Genomic DNA, 26,459 nt, shown 5'->3' with positions numbered 1-26,459 from the left:
CCCTACCCCCAAAGTATCAACCTGCCTGGCTATTTTTGCTTTACCACATCAGGCATGGTTACTGAGTCATACATACAAAAAGGAATCCGGGTCTGAAAAAGCGCGGTGCAGTTCTGTGAGAGACTGCGGGCCTCAGGAACTCTGGGCGGTGGGGGTTTCCCTCCAAACGTGATCCCAGGGCTCCCTCTGGTGTTCCTCTCAAAAACAGACTTTTTGTTTGCTCCCAAAAGTAAGCCTTCTGCTACTCTCATTGAGACGTCTTAAATTTCCATTTTCTATGGTAATTTAACTTGACCACCTTTTATTTTAAAAAATGAAAGAAGCTAATATTTATGTTGTAGGAGTACATTTTCTTTTCTTCTTTTAAATTTAATTTAATTTGTTTAAGTTGTTGGCAATAATTTATTCAGAGTTCCAACGCCAATCCCACCACCATTACACCTTCCCACCACCTAAGAATATTTTGAATTTTCCCACCAACGCCCAAGCCTGTCCCAAAAGCAGGTCCTAAATAACTTATTTTGTATTGCTTGTTATGAATAATCTGCTAATAATAATCAAAAAAAGTTTCCTTCAAGAAAAGTGTGTGAAGATTGTTTATCTCACCCTGGTGCCATTAAGCCCTTGTATAAGAGATCACGAACATGTTGTTACAGGCAGCACTGTAGCACTGTAGCACTGTCGTCCTGTTGTTCATCAATTTGCTCGAGCGGGCACCAGTAACTTCTCCATTGTGAGACTTACTGTTACTGTTTTGGCATATCAAATACGCCGCCACCGGGAGCTTGCCAGGCTCTGCCGTGCGGGGTTGTTACAGCTACTAATATATATTATATAATATAATGGGTAAATATTATATCATTTATGATCACACATAAATGATTATATATAATCAATATATCCATATATATATCAGGATGAGATAGGTTGTCTTCTAGTGTACATTGCAAAGTACAGCTCAGTGGGTGTGCACACATGTGTTGCCGTGTCCGCCACCCACACGGCAGCGCCTCTCCGGCTGCAAGCCATCGGCACGAGTCCATCCTTGAATCCCCTCCCTGACCGCCTTTGTTAATTTTATTTCTATTTGCTTCTTCCTTATTTTTATTTTCCATTCGCTTATCACTAAGATTACTCTTAAGTGAGTAAATATTACTTTCTTGCATTTCTCTTTCTCTAGTTCTTTAAGTATGGGAATGCAAGAGATCTTTGCGTGTTGCTTTGCGGGCTGCCACGTGACCGCATGGTCAACTGTCCCTGAGAGCCCTTGGTGCTTTCATGCACACGCTCAGCCCCTCTGCAAACAATAGTACTTCTTTCCCAGATTGAAGTTCTTTTATTTCCTTTTCTTTCTTTTTTAATTTTTTTTCTTTTTGGGTCACACCCAGCAGTGCTCAGGGGGTTCTCCTGGCTCTGCACTCAGGAATTACTCCTGGTGGTGCTCAGGGGACCATATGGGATGCTGGGAATTGAACTTGGGTCGGCCGCATGCAAGGCAAACGCCCTACCCAATGTGCTATCACTTTAACCCCTTATTTCCTTTGTTTGCCTAGTTACTTCAGTTAGGGTTTCCAATATAATGTTGTATCACACTGATGAGAGTGGGTAGCCTTGTTTGTACTTGGTATCAAAAGAAAACCTTTCAGTCTTTCACCATTAGCTGTGGGCTCATCATATATGGCCTTTATTGTGCTGAGATATATCCCTTTTATTCACATTTTAGTGCAAATTTCTATGATAAATGTCATAAATATTGTTGATCCTTCTTTTCAAACATTTACATAATGAGATTTTTTATCTTTCCTGTTGATGTGGCATATTTCATTTTTTCAATTGAATCACCATGAGAAAAGTTACAAAGCTTTCAGGTTTAAGTCTCAGTCATACAATGATCAAACACCCATCCCTTCACCAGTGCACATGTTCCACCACCAAGAACCCCAGTATACCCCCGATCCCAACCCCACCCCCCCCACCTGTGTGGTTGAGGATTTTCACTTTACTCTCTCTTTACTTTGATTACATTCAATATTTCAACAGAAAACTCACTATCATTATTTGGAATTTGCCCCAACAATCAGACCTACCAAAAGGGCATCATTTGATAGTTTGTTTTCCATTGCTGGGAATGAAGAGCATATGAGGTTGCGCAGTTTTGGATTTCTGATATTTTAGTAATTAAGTCCAGAGAAAGTTCTGCCAGAAGTCGCGTCACTGCAAGCTCATACCTCTGTCTCGTGGGCTCTAAAAGATGGCGGTCGCCCTGCCGCCACTGCAGATAAGACAGGCTGAGGGACAAAACCTTTCCCCTCCTAGGGCAGCATTGGGCCATAGCTTAGTTCACAGTCTAGAGGCATTTCTGCAAGAAGCCACTGGGTTCCAATAGTAGTTAGTGGGCCTCCGGGATCAGGGTCCCTCAGGAGGAGAGGAGTCATTCGTGTGGGGCCGCTTGGGGTCGAGTCTCATACTTCATTCTCTGATTCACTGATTTCTGTAAAGTATGCATATATTAGTTGATATTCAGATACAAAGTAGAATTTTAGGAAAATGAGTTAATTGTTGAAAATATTAAAATATTATAATGTTTGGGTGGCAATAAAATGTGGAGGCAGATAATTTATTCTTTTCCATGCATTTAAAAGATTTTATTTTATTATAATTTTTTAAGATTTTATTATTGAGTCCACAACAAGCTCCCCATGGCGTATTCGATATGCCAAAAGCAGTAACAACAAGTCTCACAATGGAAACGTTACTGGTGCTCACTCAAGCAAATCGGTGAACAACGGGACGGCAGTGCTACAGTGCTACAGTGCATCATTGAGTCACTGTGAGATAGACCCTCACAAACCTGTTCATGATTAGGTTTCAGTCTTACAGTGTTCCAACACCCATCCCCCAACAGTGCACATTTCCACATTTCCCAGCACCAGTGTCCCCAGGGTCCCTCCCATCACCCCCACTGCAGCTGCCTTTTCTTCTCTCTCTCTCTCTCTCTCTCTCTCTCTCTCTCTCTCTCTCTCTCTCTCTCTCGCTCTCGCTCTCTCACTCTCTCTCTCTCTCGGCATTGTGGTTTGCAATACAGATACTGAAAGGTTATCACGTATATCCCTTTACCTACTTTTAACACTCAGTTCTTGTCCAGCGTGATCACTTCTTCCAGCTACTATTGTCATCCTGGTCCTTTCTCTATCTTAGTGGAGGCAGATAATTTAAAAGAGAACACAGATAGACCATTGTATGTCAAAAACCCAACTACGAACAACTACTGTCAATGTCACTGTCACTGCCATCCTATTGCTCATCGATTTGCTCGAGCGGGCACCGGTAACGTCTCCAATGTAAGACGTGTTGTTACTGTTTTTGGCATATCAAATACGCCACAGGGAGCTTGCCAGGCTATGCTGTGAGGGCGAGATATGCTCAGTAGCTTGCCAGGCTCTCCGAGAGGGGCGGAGGAATCGAACCCGGGTTGGCTGTGTGCCTATGGTGCCTTAATAAAATAAAACTTGAAAAAAATAAAATAGAAAATGAAAGTTAAATTTTAGAAAGATAAAAAAAGAAAAAAAGAGAATGTGGATATAAAAAGGGAGTCAGCCTTGGGGCAGAGAGATATGCAGGAACGAGGGGTTTGTCTTGCCTGGGCCAGCCCAGGGTCAGTCCCCAACACCCCACAGGCTTCCTAGACCCTGCCAGAAGTGGCTTCTGGGCAGAGAGCAAGGAGTAAGCCCCGAGCACAACCGGTGTGGCCCCCAAATAAAAAAAAATTAGCAAGTGTCTTTCGAAGGTGCGACAGGGAAGGACGGAGAGCACATCTGGCCCTGTTGGTGTTGGACAAAGGAGGATCTTCACGTGACAGTAGAGAAAAGGGAAAATGTAGGGACTTTGAGATGTAAATGTGAGAAAATGAGAGAGAAACTCCAGTTCTAGCCCATCTGGAAGGAAATTATAGCAATGAAAGAAATATTATGTAGGGGCTGAAATGATAGCACAGAGGGGAGGGTGTTTGTCTTGCATGCAGCCGACCCGGGTTCGATTCCCAGTATCCCATATGGCCCCCTGAGCACAACCAGGGGTAATTCCTGAGTGAATGAGCCAGAAGTAACCCCTGTGCATCGCCGGGTGTGACCCAAAAACAAAAAAAAAGAAAAGAAAAAGAAATAAAAGATATGCTTTTATATATGCTTGAAAAAAATGTCCATCACAGTAAACAAGAACTTATGAAAATTAGAGTAATTAAGAGACAGCCACCAGGGGCCGGAGAGATAGCACAGCGGGGAGGGCGTTCTCCTTGCACGAGGCTGACCCGGGTTCGATTCCCAGCATCCCATATGGTCCCTGAGCACCACCAGGAGTAATTCCCAAGTGCAGAGCCAGGAGTAACCCTTGTGCATTGCCGGGTGAGACCCAAAAAGAATAAAAAAGAGAAAAGAAAGAAACAGCCACAAAGCAGGAGCAATCAATTATCAAGGCATTTCCCATCTTTGTGTCATTAGAAATGAAAGTGAAGAAACTTAAAGAAAAAACTGCACCCAGAAAGTAAAAAAAAAAAAAAGTCTTTGTTTTCATAATACAATATAACTTAAAAAAAAAAAGAAATAAAAAGCTAATGCAGCTCTGGCTAGAACTGAAAAAAAATGGTTTTTTTGGGGGGAGGGTTGTCTAAAGATGTTCTTAAGATATCAGCAGGTTTATAGACACTTTAAACAAGGAAGGAAGAAAAACTAGTTTCTGTAGTAATTTTACAATAGTTTTCCTCCCGAAAATAAAAAGAATTACACCAATTTTCCTTTTCACTTGCTGAGCATAAATTATTATTCACACAGAGAATATTTATCTTCTGGATTATTAACAGTGAAATGCATTAATGGCTAGGAAAAAATAGAGCTGTGAATCATGCCGGCAGACTAAAGACTAAACATCGGACTATGGGGTCTAAAACCATGAATCCTGACAGTAGAGAATGACAAGCAGAGCACCAGACACCGTCACTCATCTGAGGCACAGGGCACAGTAAAGGCTGGATCCCATCCATAGATGGCAAACCCCGGGTCTCAGGGCACAAGCTGAGAGCAGCAGACTGGGGGGGGGAGGGGACGGAAGGCGCAGGCGCAGGGCACTGGGGTGGGGGGTAGCCTTGGAGATGGTGAGACGAGGTCACCGTATACAGCGAGACAAAAGCAACGCTGTTGTAAGCACATGACCTAGACGATAATAGCACTGTCGCACTGTCCTCCTGTTGCTCATCGATTTGCTCGAGCGGGCACCAGTAACGTCTCCATCGTGAGACTTGTTGTTACTGCTTTTGGCATATTGAATACGCCACTGGTAGCTTGCCAGGCTCTGACATAGGGCAGGATACTTTTGGTAGCTTGCCGGGCTCTCCAAGAGGGACTGAGGAATCGAACCCAGGTCAGTTGTGTGCAAGGCAAACTCCCTACCCGCTGTGCTATTGCTCCAGTCTCTGGACTATAATAAACTTTCAAAATAAATTTTTAAATTTTTCAGGCTTCTCTGTGCCGGGAACCCTAACAATTAATATTTTGATATTTGAGACACCATTATTTGTCACCAAGGGTTGCTAGTTCATTTTTAGAAAATATATCATTTAAACTGGGGACAGAGAGATAATATAGCAGGCTAAGTGCTTGTCTCGCATTCAGTCAGGCCTGCTTCGACCCCCAACACTACACATGGTGCCCTGAGCCCTGCCGGGAGTGACCCTGGGCACAGAGCCAGGAGGAAGCCCTGCGCATACCGGCTGTGGCCCCCCCAACACACACACACACACACACACACACACACACACACACACACACACACATGCACAGACGCATGCATGCATGCATGCAAGAAAAAGTGGAAGAAGGCCTTATTAAATGAGATAAGACCTTATGAGGTGAAATAGGGCCTAATCAAGATCTTGGAGTAAGGCCAATTCAAACAGGCCCATTGGCGGCCACTGCACGGGCCGGACCTAACACAGCCACAGGGTCTACACAGCGATGCCACATGCCTGCGTGGCTCACACGTAGACATGCCAAGACTCGGTCTCTGCTCCCAGGCGTAGCACTAGGACTGCTCTGGGGTCCAGGCGGGGCTTTAGGCAGGAGGGTCTGGCCGCGGGGACAGAGCCCCTGGTGCAGCCTCCTGCCCCTCTGCCCAGTGCTGCCCCAGGGGCCACCCGAGGTGCAGCCCCGCGGTGTCATCTGTCAGAAGTGGCTTGTGTCTCCTTGGCAGACTATTTGCAAGGGCGCCTGTCGTAAGGAAACCCGCTTTTAATTTCATCTGCATTGACTGTGACTCTGCAGTTTGCCATGCTGTTAGAAATGGTTTCTGATGCCCAGGATTCCAACACCATCCCCAGGGAGCACCCCCTCCCCAAGGGCCTGGACATCCCACCATTCACACCTTCCCGCCAAGTCTTATGTGTGGGTCGGTTTTCCTATTTCGTCGCCTTTGACCCTTTCTGCTGCCTTTCCATGTGACTCTAAGCTCCACGCAGGAGAGGGATCATCCCATATTCATTCCTTTCCTTCTGACTGGAGGAAATTTTCCCTCAGCATAGCCTCAGGTGCCATCCGTGTTGCTGCAAATGGCATGATTCTGTCCTTCTTTAGCGCTGCATAGGTTTCCATTGAGAACTATAAAAAGATGTTGAGGGGAAGGAAGAGGGAATAGTTGAGCAGCAAAATAAAGAGTATCTGAAGAGGAGCGTGCCTGCTCTGTCCACTCTGGTCTGCCTCAAGGCCAGCAGAGAGGCCCGGACCCCACAGGAGCTGGGGGCAAGCTTTGGGCTCTGAGCAGGGAACTGCAATGAGGGATGCATACGTGAAGTGTGGAAATTGCATCAAAACCAGGAAGGCTGGCGCCACTGCAAATGTGTGAGCTAAATTTTTAATTACACTAAATTAAAAAAAAAACTTTTAAGGTGTGTATGAGAGGGTCCCCCCCCCAAAAAAAAAGTTCAAAGGCTGAGGACATGGGTTTTTCTTTTTTCCTTTTTGGGTCACACTGGTGATGCACAGAGGTTACTCCTGGCAGTGCTCGGGGGACCATATGAGATGCTGGGAATCGAACCCAGGTCAGCCACATGCAAGGCAAACGCCCTCCCCACTGTGCTATCACTCTGGCCCTGGTGTTTCTCTACCCATAAGTACACAAATAACAAGAAAGTTCACCATCTCACAGTTTCTATACATTTATAATTAGAGTGCTCCTGTAAAAAAGAACTAGCAAAAATATAGTAATTGGGGTGGCAGTTTCCCTGAGAGAAAGTAGTTACTAGAATCAAACGAACGTCTTGTGAGAGAATGTGGGTAATAAACTAGTAAACCAAGAGAAAATTTACATTTTTTTAATTTTATTATTTCCTTCATCACAACTGTCCAAAAATAGGGCTAGTCTCTTTTTTTCATCATTTAGCAGATAAGTAATTGAGGTCTAAAATAAATTAATTTGTCAACTGAGCAAACTATTTAAAACATCCCCTTTGTTGCTGCTATTTAGCATTGATAAACTGTAAGTTCTTCTCCCTTGGGAAAACTACCCACATCTCCTGCTTTGTCACCACACGTGGTTGTCAGTGAAACCACACACAGCCTCTCCACGGTGAACAGCGGCCTGTGCATGCAGCCACGGGCTGGAGACCCTTGGCAGGTCCCAAAGCCCCGTCGTCTGTCAGGGATGGATGCTGAGCTGGCAGCCCGTCAGAGCCGTCTGGGGCAGAGTGTGCTCGAGGCCTGGCGGGGGGCAGAGTGTGCTTGAGCCCTGGCGGGAAGCACACCCTGTCAGGCTGCCAGGCCGTGATTCGTCGACAGAGCGTTCCTGCTTTGGCTGGAGGGCTGCCTGCAGCTCAGCCATCTAGTTTCTCATGAATCCTAATTTTCCTCTCATCTCCACTCCTCGTTTCCCCCCTTTTAATCCAAGTGAGAGGATGTCTTCAGGCAGCCTAGTGAGATCTGGTTTAAAGATGACTGTAGCCTTGAAACATCATGGGGAGTACCATGCTGAGTGAAATGAGTCAGTCAGAGGGACAGACAGACGCAGAAGGACTACACTCATCTGTGGAGTGTAAAGTAACAGAATGGGAGACTAACGCCCAAGGATAGTAGAGACAAGGGCCACGAAGATCGCTCCAGGGCTTGGAAGCCGGCTTCACATGCTGGGGGAAAGGCAGCTGTGAGAGAGAAGGGACCACTAAGTGAATGATGCTTGGAGGTATCACTCGGGATGGGAGACGCGTGCTGAAAGCAGACTATGGACCAAACATGATGGCTACTCAGGACCTGTATTACAAACCACAACACCCAAGAGGAGAGAGAGAGAGAGAGAGAGAGAGAGAGAGAGAGAGAGAGAGAGAGAGTAAAAGGGAATGTGCCTGCCACAGAGGCAGGGGGAGGGAGCGGGGGATGGGGGATAGCAGGAGGGATACTGGAAACATTGGTTGTGGAGAATGGGCACTGGTGGAGGGATGGGTTCAGTAATTGTATGGCTGAAGTGTAATCATGAAAGTTTGTAAGTCTGTAAAAAAAAATATATATGTATATATATATAAAAAACAAACTGTCATCCCATTGCTCATCAACTTGCTCAAGCGGGCACCAGTAATGTCTCCATTGTGAGACTTGTTACTGTTTTTGGCATATCAAATATGCCACGGGGAGCTTGCCAGGCTCTGCCGTGTGGATGAGATGCTCTTGGTAGCTTGCCGGGCTCTCTGAGAGGGGCAGAGGAATCAAACCCGAGTTGGCCATGTGCAAGGCAAATTCCCTACCCACTGTGCTATTGCTCCAGTCCATGAAACAAACAAATAAAATAAAGTAAAATGTAGTGGGATTGCTTGGAGCACATAGACTAGAGACTAGAGACCAGCGTGGGACAATGAACTTTGTATGACCTGCACTGGGGGCTTGGGAGAGTCCTGTGCAGATGGCCTCTTGAAAGAGGGGCCTTGAAGGTAAAACCTACCAGCAAGATAAGCAGGACACATCCTGCACGTACATACTCCTCGTGCTCTAAGTAACCTTGGGAATGATCTGACTTGGTATTTTTAATGAGAACATCTTGAGACAAACACAAAATATGTCTAACTCATGAGAGCATCTTTTGACTTGGCTACGTGCCTGGGCCAAGGTATGTAAATAATATAAAACTGCTTGCTTGAGAATAAACGGGGCCTTCAGCCTCGATAGCTGCTGGTCAATGCATCATCTCTGAGTCGGTGGTCTTCATGCCGGAGCTGGACTCCGGCAGTAAAAAGACAACTGTACCTTGCCCTCAACTCCAAGGCAGCATTGCCTTTTGCAGCCTTGCTCTGTATAGACGGTTTCCACTGCCAGAGTTTGCTTCCCCCATGACTCTGGATCCCTCACTGTCACGTGTGGAAATCCTACACACTGCCCGTGGTGTTTTGCCAGTTGAGTTAGGGGTGCAGCCAGTCCCGGACGAGGGATTTATTCTTCTCCAACCCTTAATGTCACCCAGAACTTACAAAATGGAGGTAGGGTGAGGTGTTTTGTTTTGTTTCATCTCATTTCCCCCCTCTTGGTACCACACCCGGCAATGCTCAGGGTTTCCCCCTGGCTCTAGGTTCGGGGGTTACTTCTGGCCAGCTGAGGTAACCAGATGGGGCGCCAGGGACTGAACCTGGGTCAGCTGCATGCAAGGCAAGTGTGTCCATCCCGGTACTGTCCCTCTGGGCTCATTCCCTTGACTCTGGTGCTGGCCTCTGCAGAAGTACCGCGGCAGCTCGGCCAACCAGACAAGGGCGGCAGTGACAGGCCCGAGGATGTGGTGCTGCTTTCGGCCTGCAGTACTACAGACAGACCCCCCCCGACCCCCAGACTTATACCCACCGGTGCTTGGGGGTCCACGTGGGGACTCGATCCCCCTGCCATCCCCCGGGCACGAGGACTGAGGCTTTCTTCTTCAGTCTTATTCTAGCTTTTGGATCTTCCTTGATCTCTTAAATATTTCAAAGACAGCAATTTGGTGTGTGTGTGTGTGTGTGTGTGTGTGTGTGTGTGTGTGTGTGTGTGTGTGGTCTGATAATGTCACATTATGCATTGCAAGTGGTTTCATCTCTGGCGGCGGGATGATTCCCTATGAAACAAGCCATATGCTTCTAATCTGCCATGCCTGATCTTTATGCATCTGACTAAAATCACCCAATTCTTTGTATTTCACTTTCTCTCTCTCAAAAAAAAGTATGAGTGCCAGAGTCTGAGATCCCAAGCTCTGCTGATGGGAGAGCATTACGTGGACCGCTCTCTGCTCTCAGTCGTGACACAGACACGCAGAGGTGGCAGCATCTCTGAGGGACATCCAGCATGCCTGTGCAGGAAGGAAAGTTAGGGGCAGGGCATTTCTGCTGAAATCTATCACCTGGGACCTATTTGTCTATGCCTGAGCATTCTGCGGGCTGATAGCAATGAGTCTGCTAATAACTAAATCGGTCTCTTTCTTCCTCACTCTCCACATCTGCTCCTCAAATATGTCTGATTCCATGGGCGTGAGGAGAAAGCTTAACCTTTATCTGCCTGGCAAATACTCTTGTGTTTCCCTTGCCCTCAACAAGGAAAGTGCTAATCAGTACTTTTAACCTCTTAATAAGCTTAACATGTTAAAAGTCACTTTCATGTCTTAATCTTATTGTGTAAGACACTTTTAATTTGTGCACTGCTTATTGAAATAATTTTAACAAGGCAGTATTAAAATTGATAATTCACTATCAGTAATTTAAGATGACTGAATTTGATATGCCGTGTCCCCAGAAAATTAAATATTCACTTCTGATTCAGAATGTTTTAGATTTTATTTTAAACCTAGTTTCTCTGCAATTTACTAGCAGAGTTTCTACACATTTCATGAGAAAGTTGAACTTGAGCACATGCATGAAATAACTTTACAGTATCACATAAAACCAGTTAGGCACTGAGACTTAAGCCTGAAAGCTTTGTAACTTTCCACATGGTGATTCAATTAAAAAAAAAAAGTTAGGCAGTTTAAATACCAGAAGCAATAGACATAGTTACATGAACACTGCAAGAATTTGATCCAGAATCCAAATCTTTTTATGCATTAAAGTTCTACTTTTGCAAAGCTATTTACTCATTGATCTGCCTCTAATCTAAAGCATAAAAAGATGTCGGAGGCATACAATCTGGAATTCTACAGGCTAAAGAGAAGTCAGCAACCTAGAAATTACAAGACACGTTATCCAATTACACAGAATGGCCTGGTGCAAGTAACAATTGCATCTTATTTAATTGTACACATAAAGGCTGCCAAATGATCATATTTGTCGTGACCAGTTTCATGATGTGAATCCAAATGTTTTTCTCAGCCATTCTCTGCAACAGACTGAGATGCCTTCGGGTTCATCTGTGATTGGGCCTCGAGCTGGGGAGAGAGGTCGCTGGCTCTGCTCTCATCTGTCCCCAGAGCACGGCCACCAGCTCATGGGGCGAGATGAGGTGTCAACTCCACACGAGGGCTCAGGACTAGCTCTGCCTGTGGCCAAATGCACATTTCACTTTATTCCCTCCAATGTAAGGTCCCAGTTACTCTACACTTAAAGCCTTAACTACTGAAGATTCACAGAAGAACGGTAGGACTCAAAAACAAATACATAGGTTGTTTCCAAGCAACGTGTAAGATATTACATTGAACTTCATGAAATCTATAAAGCCAAGGCCAGAGAATGGTTAAAACACCACCATGATATGCATTTGGGATGACATGCAGATGAAAAGCTGCTCTACTGTGATTTGACACCAAGTGTAGTGTCTAACTGTGCATTTTTCTAAGATTATCACTATGAATTATATCACTGTTCCTAATAATTTTGGTAACTAAGGCTGCAGGTCCAAATTTTCTCACCAAAACTAGAATTAAGTTGCCTCTCCATTCAAAGAAAGCCATTCAAAAAATATATATATATATATAGTGTGTGATGGTCTTTTATTCTTTTCATTTTAATTTTCTTTGCTTACATTTCTTTTAAAATATATTTTAGAGAATTCTGAATCAAAATATCAATTAATGTTCACTGTTTATTTATAAATTGTAAACTAAGTCAACAAACTCAGCAACACTCATCCCCTTTCCCATATGTAACACCGAGCCATCAGCAACAAAGAAGTTCAGAAATTTTGTTCTTTTTCTGCCATTCATCCCTAAGAGGTGGGGAGCGCTTCTAAAACACCGTGATTAATGATCATACTATTAGGCTCGCATCTGGCATGTAAACTGGAGGATCTGGGCAAAAGCAACTTTCTACCCTCGCTCTCAACTCTTTTCTGTCTCCAGATAAGGTCCAGGAGTCTGTCTGTTCGCCTGGCAGCCAGGTGCCGCTGAGATGCGGGACGAAACTCCGCAGGGGCGGCGCGCGGGTTGTTCCCGCTTGGGACTGTCCCTCGGGAGGAGGGGGCGGGTGGCCCGAGGAGGAGCTGGGGCCAAGGGGGGCGGTGCGCTCACGCTCTTACAGAGACCTGAGAGCTGTATTTATAAAGCCCTCGGTGCTGAAAACACCTGCACGAAGGACTGGTCCACAGCGTGCCACCTGCCTCCTGGGGAAAGGGCTGCGGGGGCCGCGGGCGGTGCGCGGGGATGCCCAGGGCAGCGGGGCTTGGAGGGGCGCGGCGGGGAGGACCCTCGGGCCGAGCATCCCGCGCCACGAGAGGGCGTGCGGGGTCTTTCCAGGCCCGGTCAGGGGGTCCGAGAGAGGAGGAGGAGGAAGAGGAGGAGGAGGAAGGGGGGAAGCATGGGGAGGAAGGAGACAGGGGAAGAGGAAGGCAAAGAGCACAAGCAGGGCGCGGGCAGGAGCAGCGGGAAATGGAACTAGGGGTGTCCGCGCCCAACCTCCTGCACTCGAGGCCCGGACCCTCCAAACCAGGGTGGGGACCCGAGTCTTTCCTAGGGAGCCCGGCTGCGCGCCTGGTGGGCGCTCGGGGGCGCGTCCCAGGGCTCCTGTCCAAAGGTCGGGCCTGGGGGGAGAGGGAGGTGCCGGGCGCCCGGGCGCCGGGAGAGCCGCGCTCAGCTCTCCAGCCCCGCGGAAAAGGCACGGCCAGTGGCCGCGGGAGAGCGACGCGGGCACACGGAAGGTCTGTCCGGGCGGGCGCGCAGGTCAGCGCCGGGGAGCGCGCGCCGTCGGCGGGTGGGCTGCAAGCCGCGGGGGGGGACCCCCTACAGGGCTGGGACCGCGCATCTCCTGCGGGTCCGGGGGTTGGGGCGCATGTGCTGGGGCGCGAACAGCGTCCGGGGACATCTGGCAGGCGTCCTGAAGGCGTTCTTCGGGCGTCGGGGGGCGTCCTGGAGGCGTCCGGGGGGCGTCAGGAGGAGTCCTGGAGGCGTCTTGGAGGCGTCCTGCGGGCGTCGGGGGGCGGGGCGGCTCAGGCCGGGGGCCGGCAGGCCAGCAGCCGGCGGAGGCCCTGACGGAAGCCGTCGTCCAGGAAGGCGTAGAGAAAGGGGTTGAGGCAGCTGTGCGCGTAGCTGAGGCTGGTGATGAAGTAGGAGGCGGCGACGACGGGCGGCGTGTGCGGGAGGTCGGTGGTGAGCGCCACGACGGTGCCCAGGTGGTAGGGCGTCCAGCAGAGCAGGCAGGCGGCCACGATGGCCAGCACGAGGCGCGTGGCGCGGCGGCGGGCGCGGCCCAGGGCGCGCGCGGGGCCCGGGGGGCGCGCGGCGCGCAGGCGGCACAGCAGCGCGCAGTAGAGGCCGCAGAGCGTGGACGCGGGCAGCACGAAGCCCAGCAGCAGCGAGTAGAGCCGGCTGGCGCGCCACCACGCCGCCTCGGGCCGCGGGAACACCAGCACGCACTGGGGCCGGCCCTGCTCGTCGTCCAGGCGCGCGAACACGGCGAAGGGCAGCACGACGAGCGTGGCCAGCGCCCACACGGCCAGCGACACGGCGCGCGCGGCCCCGGGGGTGCGTCCGGCCGCGCGGCGCGAGCGGGCCGCGGCCAGCACCACGCGGTAGCGGTCGGCGCCCAGCACGGCGGGGAAGTAGAGGCCGCAGAGCGTGTTGTACTGGTCGGCGGCCACCACCAGCTTGCAGGCCAGCTCCCCGAGCGGCCAGCGGCGCAGCAGCAGGTCGGCGATGTTGACGGGCAGCACGAGCGCGCACAGCTGGTCGGCGGCCGCCAGGTTGAGCAGGAACAGGTGCGTGACGGAGCGGCGCGGCGCGCGCAGCAGCACCAGCAGCACGGCCGAGTTGCCCGCCAGCGCCACGGCGCCGATGAGCGCGTACACCACGGGCACTGCCACGGCCAGCGGCGCGGGCAGCGCGGGCGGCGGCGGCGGCGGGGCTGAGCCGTTGGCGCAGCCGCTAGGCGCGGGCAGCGCGCACGACCCGTTGGCGACGGGCCCCGACGACCACGACCCCCACGGCCACGACGACGCGTTGGGCATCTCGGCTGCTCGGCGAGCCCCGCGTGGGGCGCGCGCGGACTCGCTCCGGGATGGGGGGTCCCGGGGTCGCCCCCCACCCGGGTCCTCTCGGGGCGCGCTTACCTCGCGGGGCTGCAGAGCACACGCGGGAGCCGCGGGGGGACCGCGCCCGGGGGCTCCAGGGCCGGGGTGGGCGCGGCGCTCCTGGGACCTGTTGAACGCAGCCCCCCGCCGCCGAGGGACGCGGGGAGACGCCAAGCCCCTGTCCGGCCGCAGGAAGGACCCGGCGAACCGCCCCAGGGACGCGGGAGACGCCAAACCCTCCTCCGGCCGCAGGAAGGACACGCGCGCTGCCCCAGGTGTCCAGCGGCGGGTCCCCTGGCCGCCTTCCACCCCCGAGGGTCCGCGCGCCCCGGCCCGCGCTTCGCAGCCGCCGCCGCTGGCCCTGCCCGGTGCCTTCGGGGGACGCCGCGGGCGGAGTCCGCTTCCCGACGTCCACCCGCGCGCGCAGCCGCCACCGCGCCGCGCGGACCCCGTGGCCAGCGCCGCGCCCCCCTCGGGAGGAGCCGCCGGGTCCAGCCTCCCCCCGCCCGGGCGGCCGCGCGCGTCGTTCCTCTGCAGAACCCAAGGGCGGGCAAGAGCACGCGTTTCGGAGAAGGATGCGGCGGAGGTGCGCGCTGCAGTTTGCACCGGGGCTTGGTGTGTGTGTGTGTGTGTGTGTGTGTGTGTTTGTGTGTGTGTGTGTGTGTGTGTGTGTGTGCTTCTGCCGGGTGGCCGGGGACCGAACCCGGGCCAGCCACGTGCGAGGCAAGCACTGCTAGTACTCCAACCCCTGGTTGCAATTTTTAATATAACTTCCCCCCAACTCCCTAGCCCCGAAAATAGCAAATTTCAAAGAGAAGCGTGTGCTCTCTCTGCCCGCACAGGGTCTAGTTCCTAAGCCCCTGTTCCTCACGGCTGACAGCATTGGCAGAGAGGATCCATGCCTGGAACAATTGGAATTCCAAGGGATAGAAACGTGGCACTGCCAGGGTCGCTATCTCCTGGAGCAGGAAGGGGGAGGCGCGCTCAGTCGTTGGGGACTTAACAGAATTAACTCAATATTAGTTCTCTCCAATTCCTGTTCTCTTCATCAGTGCTCTCAGGGGAAGAAGCAGTAAACAAAACTCAGACCCTCTCTCTTGCTTCTCCTTCCACAGGAACTGGCAAAAGCCTCCCCCAGAGTCTGTTGTGTGTGGCCTTCCTGAGGGATTCATCCCCTGGACGCCGAGGAGGAGTGTGGACATGGCAGGGAAGACCCAGCAAGCACCAGCCCAGGTAGGAATGCTGACCTTGACCCACCCATGGCCCCTTCAGGATTTAGAGAAATGTGGTTCCTTGCAGTTTCATGCTTTGTGTGAAGAAAATGAAGAGTTATGTCCACGAGAGAAGCAAAATGTGAGAAAACGTTATGTTACATACGGACCAGAGAGATAGTGCAGCCAGTAGGGCACTTGGTGCCCGTGGCCGACTTGAGTTCAATCCCAGGCACCCCAAATGGTCCCCTATCCTTCCCCTCCCCCAGAAGGCCAAGAGTCATTCCTGAGAAGAGAGTTAGGAGTCAATCCTGAGCACAGACAGGTGTGGCCCAAACACAAGAAAGCAAATAAGCAAGCAAGCAAAAGGGTACTGGAACTGGGAAGTTCCAGCCCAGCTTCCAGCCTGCCCCTAACCCTGGAAGTCACACCCTCAGCCCCCCACCCGCACTGCCCCCCTCCTGCACTATCTTGCCGTGCTCAGCAATGAAGAATCCAGGCCAGCGGGCACCACACACCAGAGAATGCTCTGGACCCCAGACTGGGCCGATAACACCGGGGTGCCCTAGATGGAGAAGGTGCAGTCTCCCAGCTTTCTCCAGATGGAATCCCGGCAACACTGAGCTTCTACTAACATGGGTTCGGTATGTGGGGACCAGGACTATTTCTCCAAACCTTTCCTGATATACAAAAAAATGCTCAAGAATGGCTCCTTCACCCCTGAGTGGCCGTGATCCCAGAGGCACACAAACCAGTCTCGGAACACAGTGGCTGCTGGCAGAAATACCTCTGGACTTAACTACTAAACTACCAGAATTCCAAAACCACGCAGCCGCTTTAGTGGCCATGCGACATCATATGCTCTTCATTATCAGCAATAGAAAACAAATGATCTAATAATGCCTTTTCGGCAGGTCTGATTGTTGAGGAATATTCCAAATAATAATAGTGGGCTTTCTGTCTAAAATTGAATGTAAACAAAGTAAAGAGAGAGTAAAGTGAAAATCATCTGCCACACAGCAGGGTAGGGGGTGGGAGGGGGGTATACTGGGGTTCTTGGTGGTGGAACATGTGCACTGGTGAAGGGATGGGTGTTTGATCATTGTATGACTGAGACTTAAACCTGAAAGCTTTGTAACTGTTCTCATCGTGATTCGATAAAAAAAAAAAAAAAGTTCTTCAGGCTTGGATGAGCCTCACCTATGAGGGAACCTGCAGAAAAACCCAGGTATGCAGAACCCATGACTGAGATCTCCAAGCTCGCTCAGAGCTGGACTGGGCCTCCTTCCCCCAGCTCCCTAGTTTTTCAGTAGCTTGGCAGGCACACCCACGGACTGCCATGTAATCTCCTCAATGGCCAAGATCCAAAGACATTGAAATAAAACTCCCAGAAGAAAGTGACATAGAATGGCAAATGCAGTCACACAACCTCTTATACTCTAGCCCACTGATATACCAAAAGTAGCACACATTTGTTTGGGTTTAACATACATGTTAAATGGCTCCAGGATGAAATACAACAATCTTCACACAGTTTCCTGTTATAGTGGTGTTTGAATATCAAATGTAATGAACCATTGTGAACAACTTTATAAAAATAAACTTAAATTAATAAAAAAAAATTTAAAGAAGAAAGCAAGTGAGAAGTAAGCAAACAAGCAAGAAAGAAAGAAAGAAAGAACTACATAGTTTTATGTTGCACAAAATTACAATTACACACATTTAGATAGGTAGCAGATGATAGATGGACATAGTTGCTTAATTACTGAACTTTAGAAGTTGTTGTCACTTGTCAGTGGTCTCTAACTCACTTCCAAGGTGAATAGAGAGCTTGTACAATCTGACTCCAGTAGACAATTTCAGTTGAGACATGACCTGATCTATAGTTTTGTTTGAATCATCTCATGAATTTTTGGAAGTGTGTTCTGTATTTGGTGCAAAGCTCTCAATCCACAAGTCAAAGCTCTATATCACATCTTATGTTTCTTAAACTTCTACTGGTACTTTTCTGAGTTCTTAATTACTAAGGTACAGGAATTAAAATTCCAGTGAATGTGTATTTCTCTGTGATTTTAGTTCTGTCAATTTTTACTACATAATTTTACACAGTTTTAGGGACACATGAAATTAAGATTGCTTTTGTTCTCACATAGAATGGACTCATCACTATAACATGCCCCTATTTAACTGTTACTGCATTTTCCTTTAAATAGTCTTCTTTGTTTGATACTATTGCAGCTACAATAATTGTGTTAGTATAATAATGGAATATCCTTTTTTTAATCCTTTAAGCCTTTCTTCGTCCTTATTTAAAATATGTCCCATGGAACTAATATGAAGATTTTTTTTAAAATTCAGTCTAACAAAATTCAGTCAAGTTTTTAGTACATAGTATAGTCAATGTAGCTACAGATAGCAATGAAGTATATCAGACATATTATTTGTTCTCTATTTCTGTATTTCATTTTTAGCCCTACATTGTTTTTGAGTGAACCTAATGTTTTTTTTTATTTACTTTCCTTTGCTTCACCTACTTACTCTACATGATTGTGTTATTTCCGAGGAATCATAAAAATTACATTAATAAGCCAGGGTATTCTTGACTTACTGGTGTTTAGCTTTAATGGTTATATTTACAACCTTTAATGGACCGTTTACAAGCCACGGAGCCTTCAGTCCTTAGACGGCACCAACTCCTCCTCTGGTGCCTTTGCTCACAGGAACTAAATCTGCATTTACTGCTCGCCCCAATAGAGGGGCACAGTACACTGTCATATGTGCTCTTTTTCCTTCTTTCCTGCACTTCTAGCTCAATGCAGAACCAGCTTTTCATGCAGGCTTTGTGCTCGTACAGGTGGAAAGGCCAAGGAGCTTCTGGAACCGTTTCCCTCTGTCCCAGGGGTCAGCTTCCACACCAGTCCACAGGACACGGGTCCCCTCTCTTCAGCTCCTGACCCCCTCCCCGAGGCTAGTATACATTTACCAACTTCCTGAGTGACTGTTGTTTGTCACCAGGATGCCCGGAGATGTCCGGTAGAATGTAGTATTCTTCTTTTCCCCGGAGCCTGAGTATGGCAGACTTGCTGTTTCCTTTCTGTTGATCTGGGCCCCAGGGTGGTTTACAGAGCTCCTTTCTCCCCCATCTTGGCCCCATAGCCACATAAAGGGACTAGTAACTTCTAAAATTACTCCTAGTAGGTATCCGGTGGAGTTCTCAGCAGAAACTCATAGGCCACAAGAAAATCAAAGACAAGACATATTCAAAGTATGCAAAGCTTAAAACTGTCATCCCAAAATACAACATCCTACTAGAATTACTTCAAAATAAAGAAAATATGAAAAAGTTCCCAGAAGCATGAAAAATCAAGGAAATGTGACATCACTAAATAATCACAAATAACCTGCCATTAAGCAAACATGAAGACATAAATGTCTACAATTTGCTCCATAAATAATTTAGGAATGTTTTGCTTTAAGGAAATTCAATGACATCTGAAAACATAGAAATACAATTTCTTGAAATCAAGGAAATAGTACACTATCAAAGTTAGAAACTAAACATTGATAGAAATATTTATGAAGTACCAAATTCATAATGAACAAAACACAAATGCAACAAATAGAAACAGCAGAATATACCTGATAGGAGATTCAGTGAAATTGTAAGAGCTTTGAAATAACAAAGCCTGAAGAGAAATAAGGAAGAGAAAGAAATGGGATAAAGAAACTCAGAATTCCAGAGTATAGATGACAGCCATTTAAGGCTTCCTATGAAAATGTAAAAACCCTCAAAATATATATTATGTATGCATATATATAAGCAGACCAACAGTAGATAATAGTGAATCAGAAATCATGAACCTCTCAACAAAGAAAAGCCAAAGAAAACATAGTATTACTAGTGAATTCTAGATATCAACATTTATTATTTTTCTTTTTGGGTCACACTCAGCGATGCTCAGGGGTTACTCCTGGCTGTACACCCAGGAACTACTCCTGGCGGTGCTTGGGGGAACATATGGGATGCCGAGATTGAACCTCAGTTGGCCACGTGCAAGGCAAATGCCATACACACTCCACTATCACTCCAGCCCTGCTATCATCATTTAAAGAAAATTAAATACCAGTTTTTCTCAAAATTTTTCAAATTTATTCTAAATACAATCCAACGGAAAAAAATTGATGAATTGGGTTTGATTTTTAAAAATATAAACATCTTCTCTGCAAAGAATAGTGCTAAGAGAATGATAATACAAGTTACAAACTGAAAGAGTGTGTTCTCCAAATACATACTAAACAAAGAACACATACTAAGATATACAAGAACTCTTAAAATAAGGAAAAGGGGTGGAGAGATAGTACAGTGTGTTGGGAACGACACTGGTTCAATCCCTGGCACCACTAGAAGTGATCCCTAAGCACAGAGCCAGGAGTAATCTTGAACACTACTGGGTGTAGACTCAAAAGAAACACACAAAGGGGCTGGAGCGATAGGACAGCTGGTAGGGCATTTGCCTTGCTCGTGGCCAACCCAGGTTCGATCCCTGGCATCCCATATGGTACCCCAAGCAATGCCAGGAGTGATTCCTGAGTGCAAAGCCACGAATAACCCCTGAGCATCGCTGGGTGTGACCCCCCCCCAAAAAAAAACAACAACACTGGGGCTGGAGCCATAGCACAGTGGGTAGGGTGTTTGCTTGCAGCCAATGCGGGTTCAATTTCCAGCATCCCATATGGTCCCTTGAGCACCGCCAGGAGTGGTTCCTGAGTGCAGAGCCAGGAATAATCCCTGAGCATCGCTAGGTATGACCCAAACTGCAAAAAAAAAAAAAAAAAAAAACGAAAAGAAACACAGAAAAGAAAACCAATAAGAAAATGAGCAGGGGGGGTATGGTGCCGCCAGCAGGTCAGCCTGTACCTGAGGGGCGAGTGCATCAGCTGCCTGATGGTGCCTTCAGACTTCCAGATACCCCAAAATTGCTCTGTGCCTTTGGCCAGACCCCAAAAACTTGGGGCCAAGTCTACCAAGAAATTAAACAGCCAAAAGTTAGGTATGAGGGAGCCACACCCACAAACCACCTCCAGCTCAGCTATATAAACTCATTTGTTGACCTTATTTCAGAGACCCATAAATCTCAAAAGAGATAGAAAGATGCAATTAGGGCTTGTAGCCCAGAGGTAGGCGGGAACCCATGACTGACAGCTCCAGGCTTGGATTGGGACTGGGCCTCCTCCCCCCAGGCCCCCTGTTTTCCAGTAGCATGGCAGTCACACCCACAAACTGCCCCAGGGCCATGTAATCTCATCAACGGCCAAGACCCGGGGACTATAAAGCTCCTGAAAGAGAGCACCGTAGAATGTCCTGATCCTGCGCCACACTGTCTTCACCAGGGTGTCCCAGAGGGGTTGGGTAAGAGCCCTCCCCACCCCAAGGGACCCAGCTCTGGCAGCCAAAACCCTCCACAACCCAACTGCCTCCACACTCAAGGCCACTCCCCACGTGCTCAGGCTGAGCCTCACGCATGAGTGAAGTCCTGCGGAACCCAGGTAATGCGGAATGTTGTGACCTTGGACTCTGGGCTCATGGGACCAGGAGTGGAGATCCTCTGCCCACTTTCCCCAGTCTCCAGTGACCCAGGGATAGCGCCCATAAGTCAACTCCTGCCGGTGCCAGATTATCTCTCCATAGGCCACCCTCCAGATCACAAGGCTGTGTCTCCCGAAAGGGAGCATAACATGAGGCCCCCATAACTGTGTCACCGGACTCCACACCAGGCTGTCTCACACAGGGCACCCCAGAGGGGGGCGGGTGAGAGCCCTCCCCACCCCAAGGGACACAGCTCTGGCAACCAAAAATCTTCACAACCCAACTGCTGCCACGTTCAAGGCCGCTCCCCACATGCTTGGGGTGAGCCTTACATATGAGTAAACATATTCCTCGACACATCATAAGACATCCAATATGCATTCCTTATAATTACTACACCACATTTGATGGGGTTCAAATAGTAGGCAAAAAATCATGGAAATATATATAGGCATATATACATATTTTCAGATATATATATATATACCAAAGCTCACATCACCCAAACTTTAACAACATGTCATTGATAGTGATATCCTATAGAATGTCTTAATGGCTCTTGCCAAAATAGAACAATCTTTACACTGTTTCCTGTATGAACACTTTTTTGTAAGCATGTTCAGCAGTTCTTCATAACAGACAATATGAAATAGATTATTTTGGTTGTGTTTTGGGACAGGGATTGGGGTTTGGGATGGAAACATCCCGAATCTGGTGATCAGAATGTGCAATGGTGGTGGGATTGGTGTTTGAATATTGAATGTAATCAAACATTGTGAACTAACATATTTTTTTAAAGTTTAAAAAAATAATGTGGAGTTTATGCCCAATTCAATGAGTTTAATCAATGGTTGAATAAATAGCAGTGCTCCTACATTATAAGAAAATAAAAGAAAATGAACAGAACATCAAAATAGTACCTGGTCAAAAAAATAATACTACTGGCATGAGTATTATACATAATATACATATGCACAAATGTCCAACGCTGTCTACCAGGGAGAAGCTGAAAATTAAATCAATGAGATATAATTATGCACCCACTAGAATTACTATTATGCTTAAATTACTAACTAAATTAACAATACAAACAATACAGCATTGATATATTTTATCATCATATAATAGATGATAGGCTTTATTTAATCAATTAATACCAATAACATTATTAATATAATATATTCTGTCATCATGTAGTGGAATATCTCCTATATAATTACACGCGTAATAGAGTAACTAAAATGCCAAGCACTGACACCAACCGTGGGGAGAATGTAGGGCTGTAACAAACAACAGCTCTCATTCATTGCTGGTGGGACTGAAAATGATGACGCCAGTTTGAGTAACAGTTCTGCAGTTTCATGCAAAGCTAAGCACTCTCTGGGGGGCGGCTCTGGGAGGGTCTGCGGGAGTAGCCCGGGGAGGAAGGGACCCGGGCTGGCTCCCCGCACACTGGGTCCTCTTCCCTGTTTCGCTGTGGGGCCACGCCGGCGGTGCCCTGGGCTTCCGAACCGGGCCCTGCGCCCTGGGGTCTCCCTGGTGGTGCTGGAGCTTGAACCCAGGTCCGGGCGGGCCCATGCAAGGCCAGCGCGTGACCCACTACACCCACCACGGATGCTATTGCCGTCATCTGCAAACCTGGCTGAAACCAGATCCGCTTTCCGGGTGTATATGGGTCCGATTAAATAAAGCTGAGGTCAGTGTCCAGTGCACCGTGCGCACATACATGGACACGCGTGTGCACAGACGGACGCATGACCAGTTTATTGGTGCATAAGTGGACTTAGCCTTGCAGGCCAATGCCCGCAGCAGTGCAGCCACACGTCCGCCTTTTCTGCACCCTTGGCACGAGCTGGCCAGAGGGGTCTTCACAGCCCTGCCCCGCCCTGCCCTGCCCGCCCTGCTCACTTCCGGGGCGGGGCCTTCCCGGCCACGTTCCAGGCTGGGGGACTACCGAGGTGAGCCGCGGTCTATGGCCGCCGAGTCCTAGAGGGGCCATGTCCTTCTACCCCACTAGCGACCTCTCCAGGCACCCTCCACTTGGGCGATCCAACCAACCACAGCCCGCCTCTGAGGCCACGTGGCGCCCGGGGGCGGGGCCTCGGGGACGGGGCGGGGCCTCCAGGGGCGCTTTTGCCGCCGAGCTTGCCCCGGAGGAGCTGCTGCAACCTGCTGCGCGTCCAGCCGGGCTCTGGCCACGCGGGCCCCGCCCCACCGCTCGTGCCCTCGGCAGCCCGACGGCCGGCCGCCGCGTGCCTGCCCTCCCCGCGCCCCGCGGAGCCGCCCCGGGGAGCGGCCAGCGCCCGCCGCGAGATGGGCAGCCGCGCGCGCAGCCCCGCGTGGGCCGCGCCGGACAAGTGCCCGGCGGCCGGCGCGCCCGAAGAGCCCAGCGAGCCCGGCGCAGCGGCCGAGGGCGGCCCCGAGAGCCCCGCGCTGGTGCTGGCGGCGGGCTGCGCGCTGCAGCTGGCCCTGGACGGCGTGGACGTGCTGCTGGCGCCCGCGCCCGCGGCGGCGCTGCACGTGTGCCTGGGGGCCCGCAGCGTGCTGCTGCTGCCCGAGGCGCTGGGGGGCGCGCAGCCCGGCCTGCAGCCCGGCGCCCTGCTGCGCGGCCTGGGCCGGGTCGTGGCCCTGGAGCCCCCCGGGGCGGACGTAGGCGGACAACTGGAGCTGCTGCTGCTGCCCGGCGCCGACCCCGCGGGCCGCCTCGAGCTGGAGCTGCGCCCCGGACAGGCGGGGGCCAGCCCCGAGCGGGGCCCCTGCTTCAGCCTGGGCTGCGACCTGCCCCCGGGGACCCCGGGCCACTCGCCGCTGCGGCCCCTGCCGCCCTCGCCCCCACCCAGCGCCCCCGCGCGCCCCCCGGAGCGCGCGCTGGGCCCGCACCGCAGGGCGCGCCGCTGCCTGTTTCCGGAGTGACCGCCCGGCCTGGCGGTGCCACCGCGCGCCCTGCAGGCCGGCCGCACACCCGTCCCGCCGGTGGAATTTTCTGGAAGGAGCAGCTCGAGGGAAAGGACGAGCCCCCAGGGCACCCAGCTCACCCCCAGCCGTCCGGATTGCCTCTAGGTTGCCCTGCGGCCTGCGCGCCCCTGGATGTGCACCTGGTTCTGGGTTCGGGGTCTTGGTGCTGCACCTGGCCGTGCGCGGGGCCTGCTCCGGGCGGATGGACGGAACCAGGCCAGGCCCCCACTGATGAACTGATGTCTCTGGCTTTGCACTTAGCTCCAGCACTCTGCACTTAGCGCCAGCACTCTGCACTTAGCGCCAGCACTTATCTCCCTTCGTCTCCGCTGCCCTGCGTCCTTCTGAAGGCCACCTGCATACCCGTCTGTACCCAGGATTCCAGGGGTTGTTACCGTCACTTGCACGGGTTCCAGCTGTGTTCTCCAGGTCAGTGATCACGACTTTCTCTCCCTTCCGGCCTTTCCAGAAGGGGCACCTAGCCAAGAGGTGTACGTGGACACACAAATGCTGGATACAAAACAAACTGAGAATGAAGGACCAGTGTGATGTGCCTCAGCTCTAAAGTTTGGCTAGTAGTTTAAGTAGATTATTGAGTCGAGGGGGAAGGAACTGTGCCCCCCCATAGAGTTATTTTTATAGTCTGAGATGCAGACTCTGTTTTGTACAATGTCAATGGTGTATAGAAACAATGTGTTTCTTATGCTGAGATTCAGCTAAATTAATTTTTCATGACATTTGTAGATTATCCTGGTTGATTGATAAAGGCGGTGCTATCTCCTGGTTGATTGATAAAGGCGGTAAATATCTTTTTTACAAGCCTATATTTTTGTCTACTTTATAAAATATTACTTTATAGCCTCAACAATAACATTAATAGGGGTTTTCCTGCCATGTAACTTGGGTTATTGCAGATGCTTCTAAAATCTACCATAAAGATCTTTTCTGAATACTGCTAACACACAGAACATTATCCTGCCTTATTCTAAGTCACCTTCTATAAGAGTAACCTCATTCTATTGAAGAAAAGATAATTTTCTGTCTTTCCGGCCATGGAACTTTGGGAATTTTATTTAGTGTATTTTGGCTAATTGACTACAAAGACTTTATAAACTTTTTGAGAATGTTGGCACTTAATTGTGTGCATCTATAAAAGAGCTACATCGAACCTTGAATTTATTAGGAAATGTACGGAAACCTAGCAACAGAGAAGCTGGTATTCTGATATTGAAAAATGGAATTCCCACCTGAGTACTTAAGAAGGGAAAGAACGTTAACTTTTCATGTTAAGGATTTTAAGTGTAAATTTTAGTACATCTGTGTATTCTGTTTGTTTGGGGACCACACCAGGCAGTGCTTAGACCTTACTCCTGGCTCTGTGCTCAGCCATCACTTCTGGCAGTGCTGGGGGGTGCATATGGGGTGCTGGGGGTCCACCTGGCTAGACCATGTGCAAGGCAAGCACCGTACCTGCTCCGGCCCAAGTTTTTCTGTATTCTTAATATGACTTGAAAAGCCGTGTTTATGGCTTTGTTCTTACCTGTTTTTGTGGTGTTCGTGTTAATAAACCCTCTAGCAAAGTATTTTTGCATCTTTGTTATTCCGTGTTTGTTTGGATAGTTCTGTCTTTTTGCTTTTATTACAAATAACCATTTGGTCCTGTCCCAAGCAGCTCCCGGGCTGGGACAGCCACGCCCTTTGCCTTTCTAACCTGTGGGTGGGGGTTAGCAGAGACCCTGAGCAAATTTCTAGGAGGCAGCTGCTGGGGATTGGAGCCCATGGAACTCTGCTAGCCCCCCTCCCCCCGAAGGTTAGAGAGGCAAGGGGCGTGGCTTTCCATCAGGCGGCCACTCAGGAGGCCACCAGCAATAGTCCCCCACTGTTGCGCGTAAGCACCATCTCCAAAGTGGCTCCACATGGTTACATGGCAACACCAAAAGGGAAGGGAATGTCCTAGAAGGGGAGAGACGAGATCGCCACCCCCGGCTCCAACAGGCACTATGGGAAGACAGTGCCGAACCCCACCACAAGCCAGGGAGGAAGACAGGAGCCCTGAAGCCCCAACATGGAATACCCACATACAAAATCTCTCTGGTAGAAGAATTCAGAGACAAAACGGTGAGGATATTCAATGAGCTTCAAGAAACAGTGGAGCAGACATCCAATAAAATGCAGGAAGACAGACGAGACCCCGAGCAGCCACACCCGAACAGCTCCTCCGTTCCTGAGCGA

At 49.7% G+C, this 26,459-nt stretch overlaps 1 protein-coding gene across 1 annotated transcript; it reads right to left on the bottom strand.

The window, feature by feature from the left end:
* Positions 1-13,380: 13,380 nt before the first annotated feature.
* NPBWR1 (neuropeptides B and W receptor 1) lies at positions 13,381-14,411 on the bottom strand. The gene has a single exon (XM_055128322.1). It carries the CDS (start codon positions 14,409-14,411, stop codon positions 13,395-13,397), a length of 1,017 nt encoding a protein of 338 aa, XP_054984297.1. The 3' UTR covers positions 13,381-13,394.
* Between the last annotated feature and the right edge of the window lie 12,048 nt (positions 14,412-26,459).

Source organism: Sorex araneus, chromosome 2 (genome assembly GCF_027595985.1).
Source record: "Sorex araneus isolate mSorAra2 chromosome 2, mSorAra2.pri, whole genome shotgun sequence".
Taxonomy (NCBI): Eukaryota; Metazoa; Chordata; class Mammalia; order Eulipotyphla; family Soricidae; genus Sorex; species Sorex araneus.
Note: the sequence above shows the minus strand (reverse complement) of the source record. Positions and strands in the feature narration are given on the sequence as shown.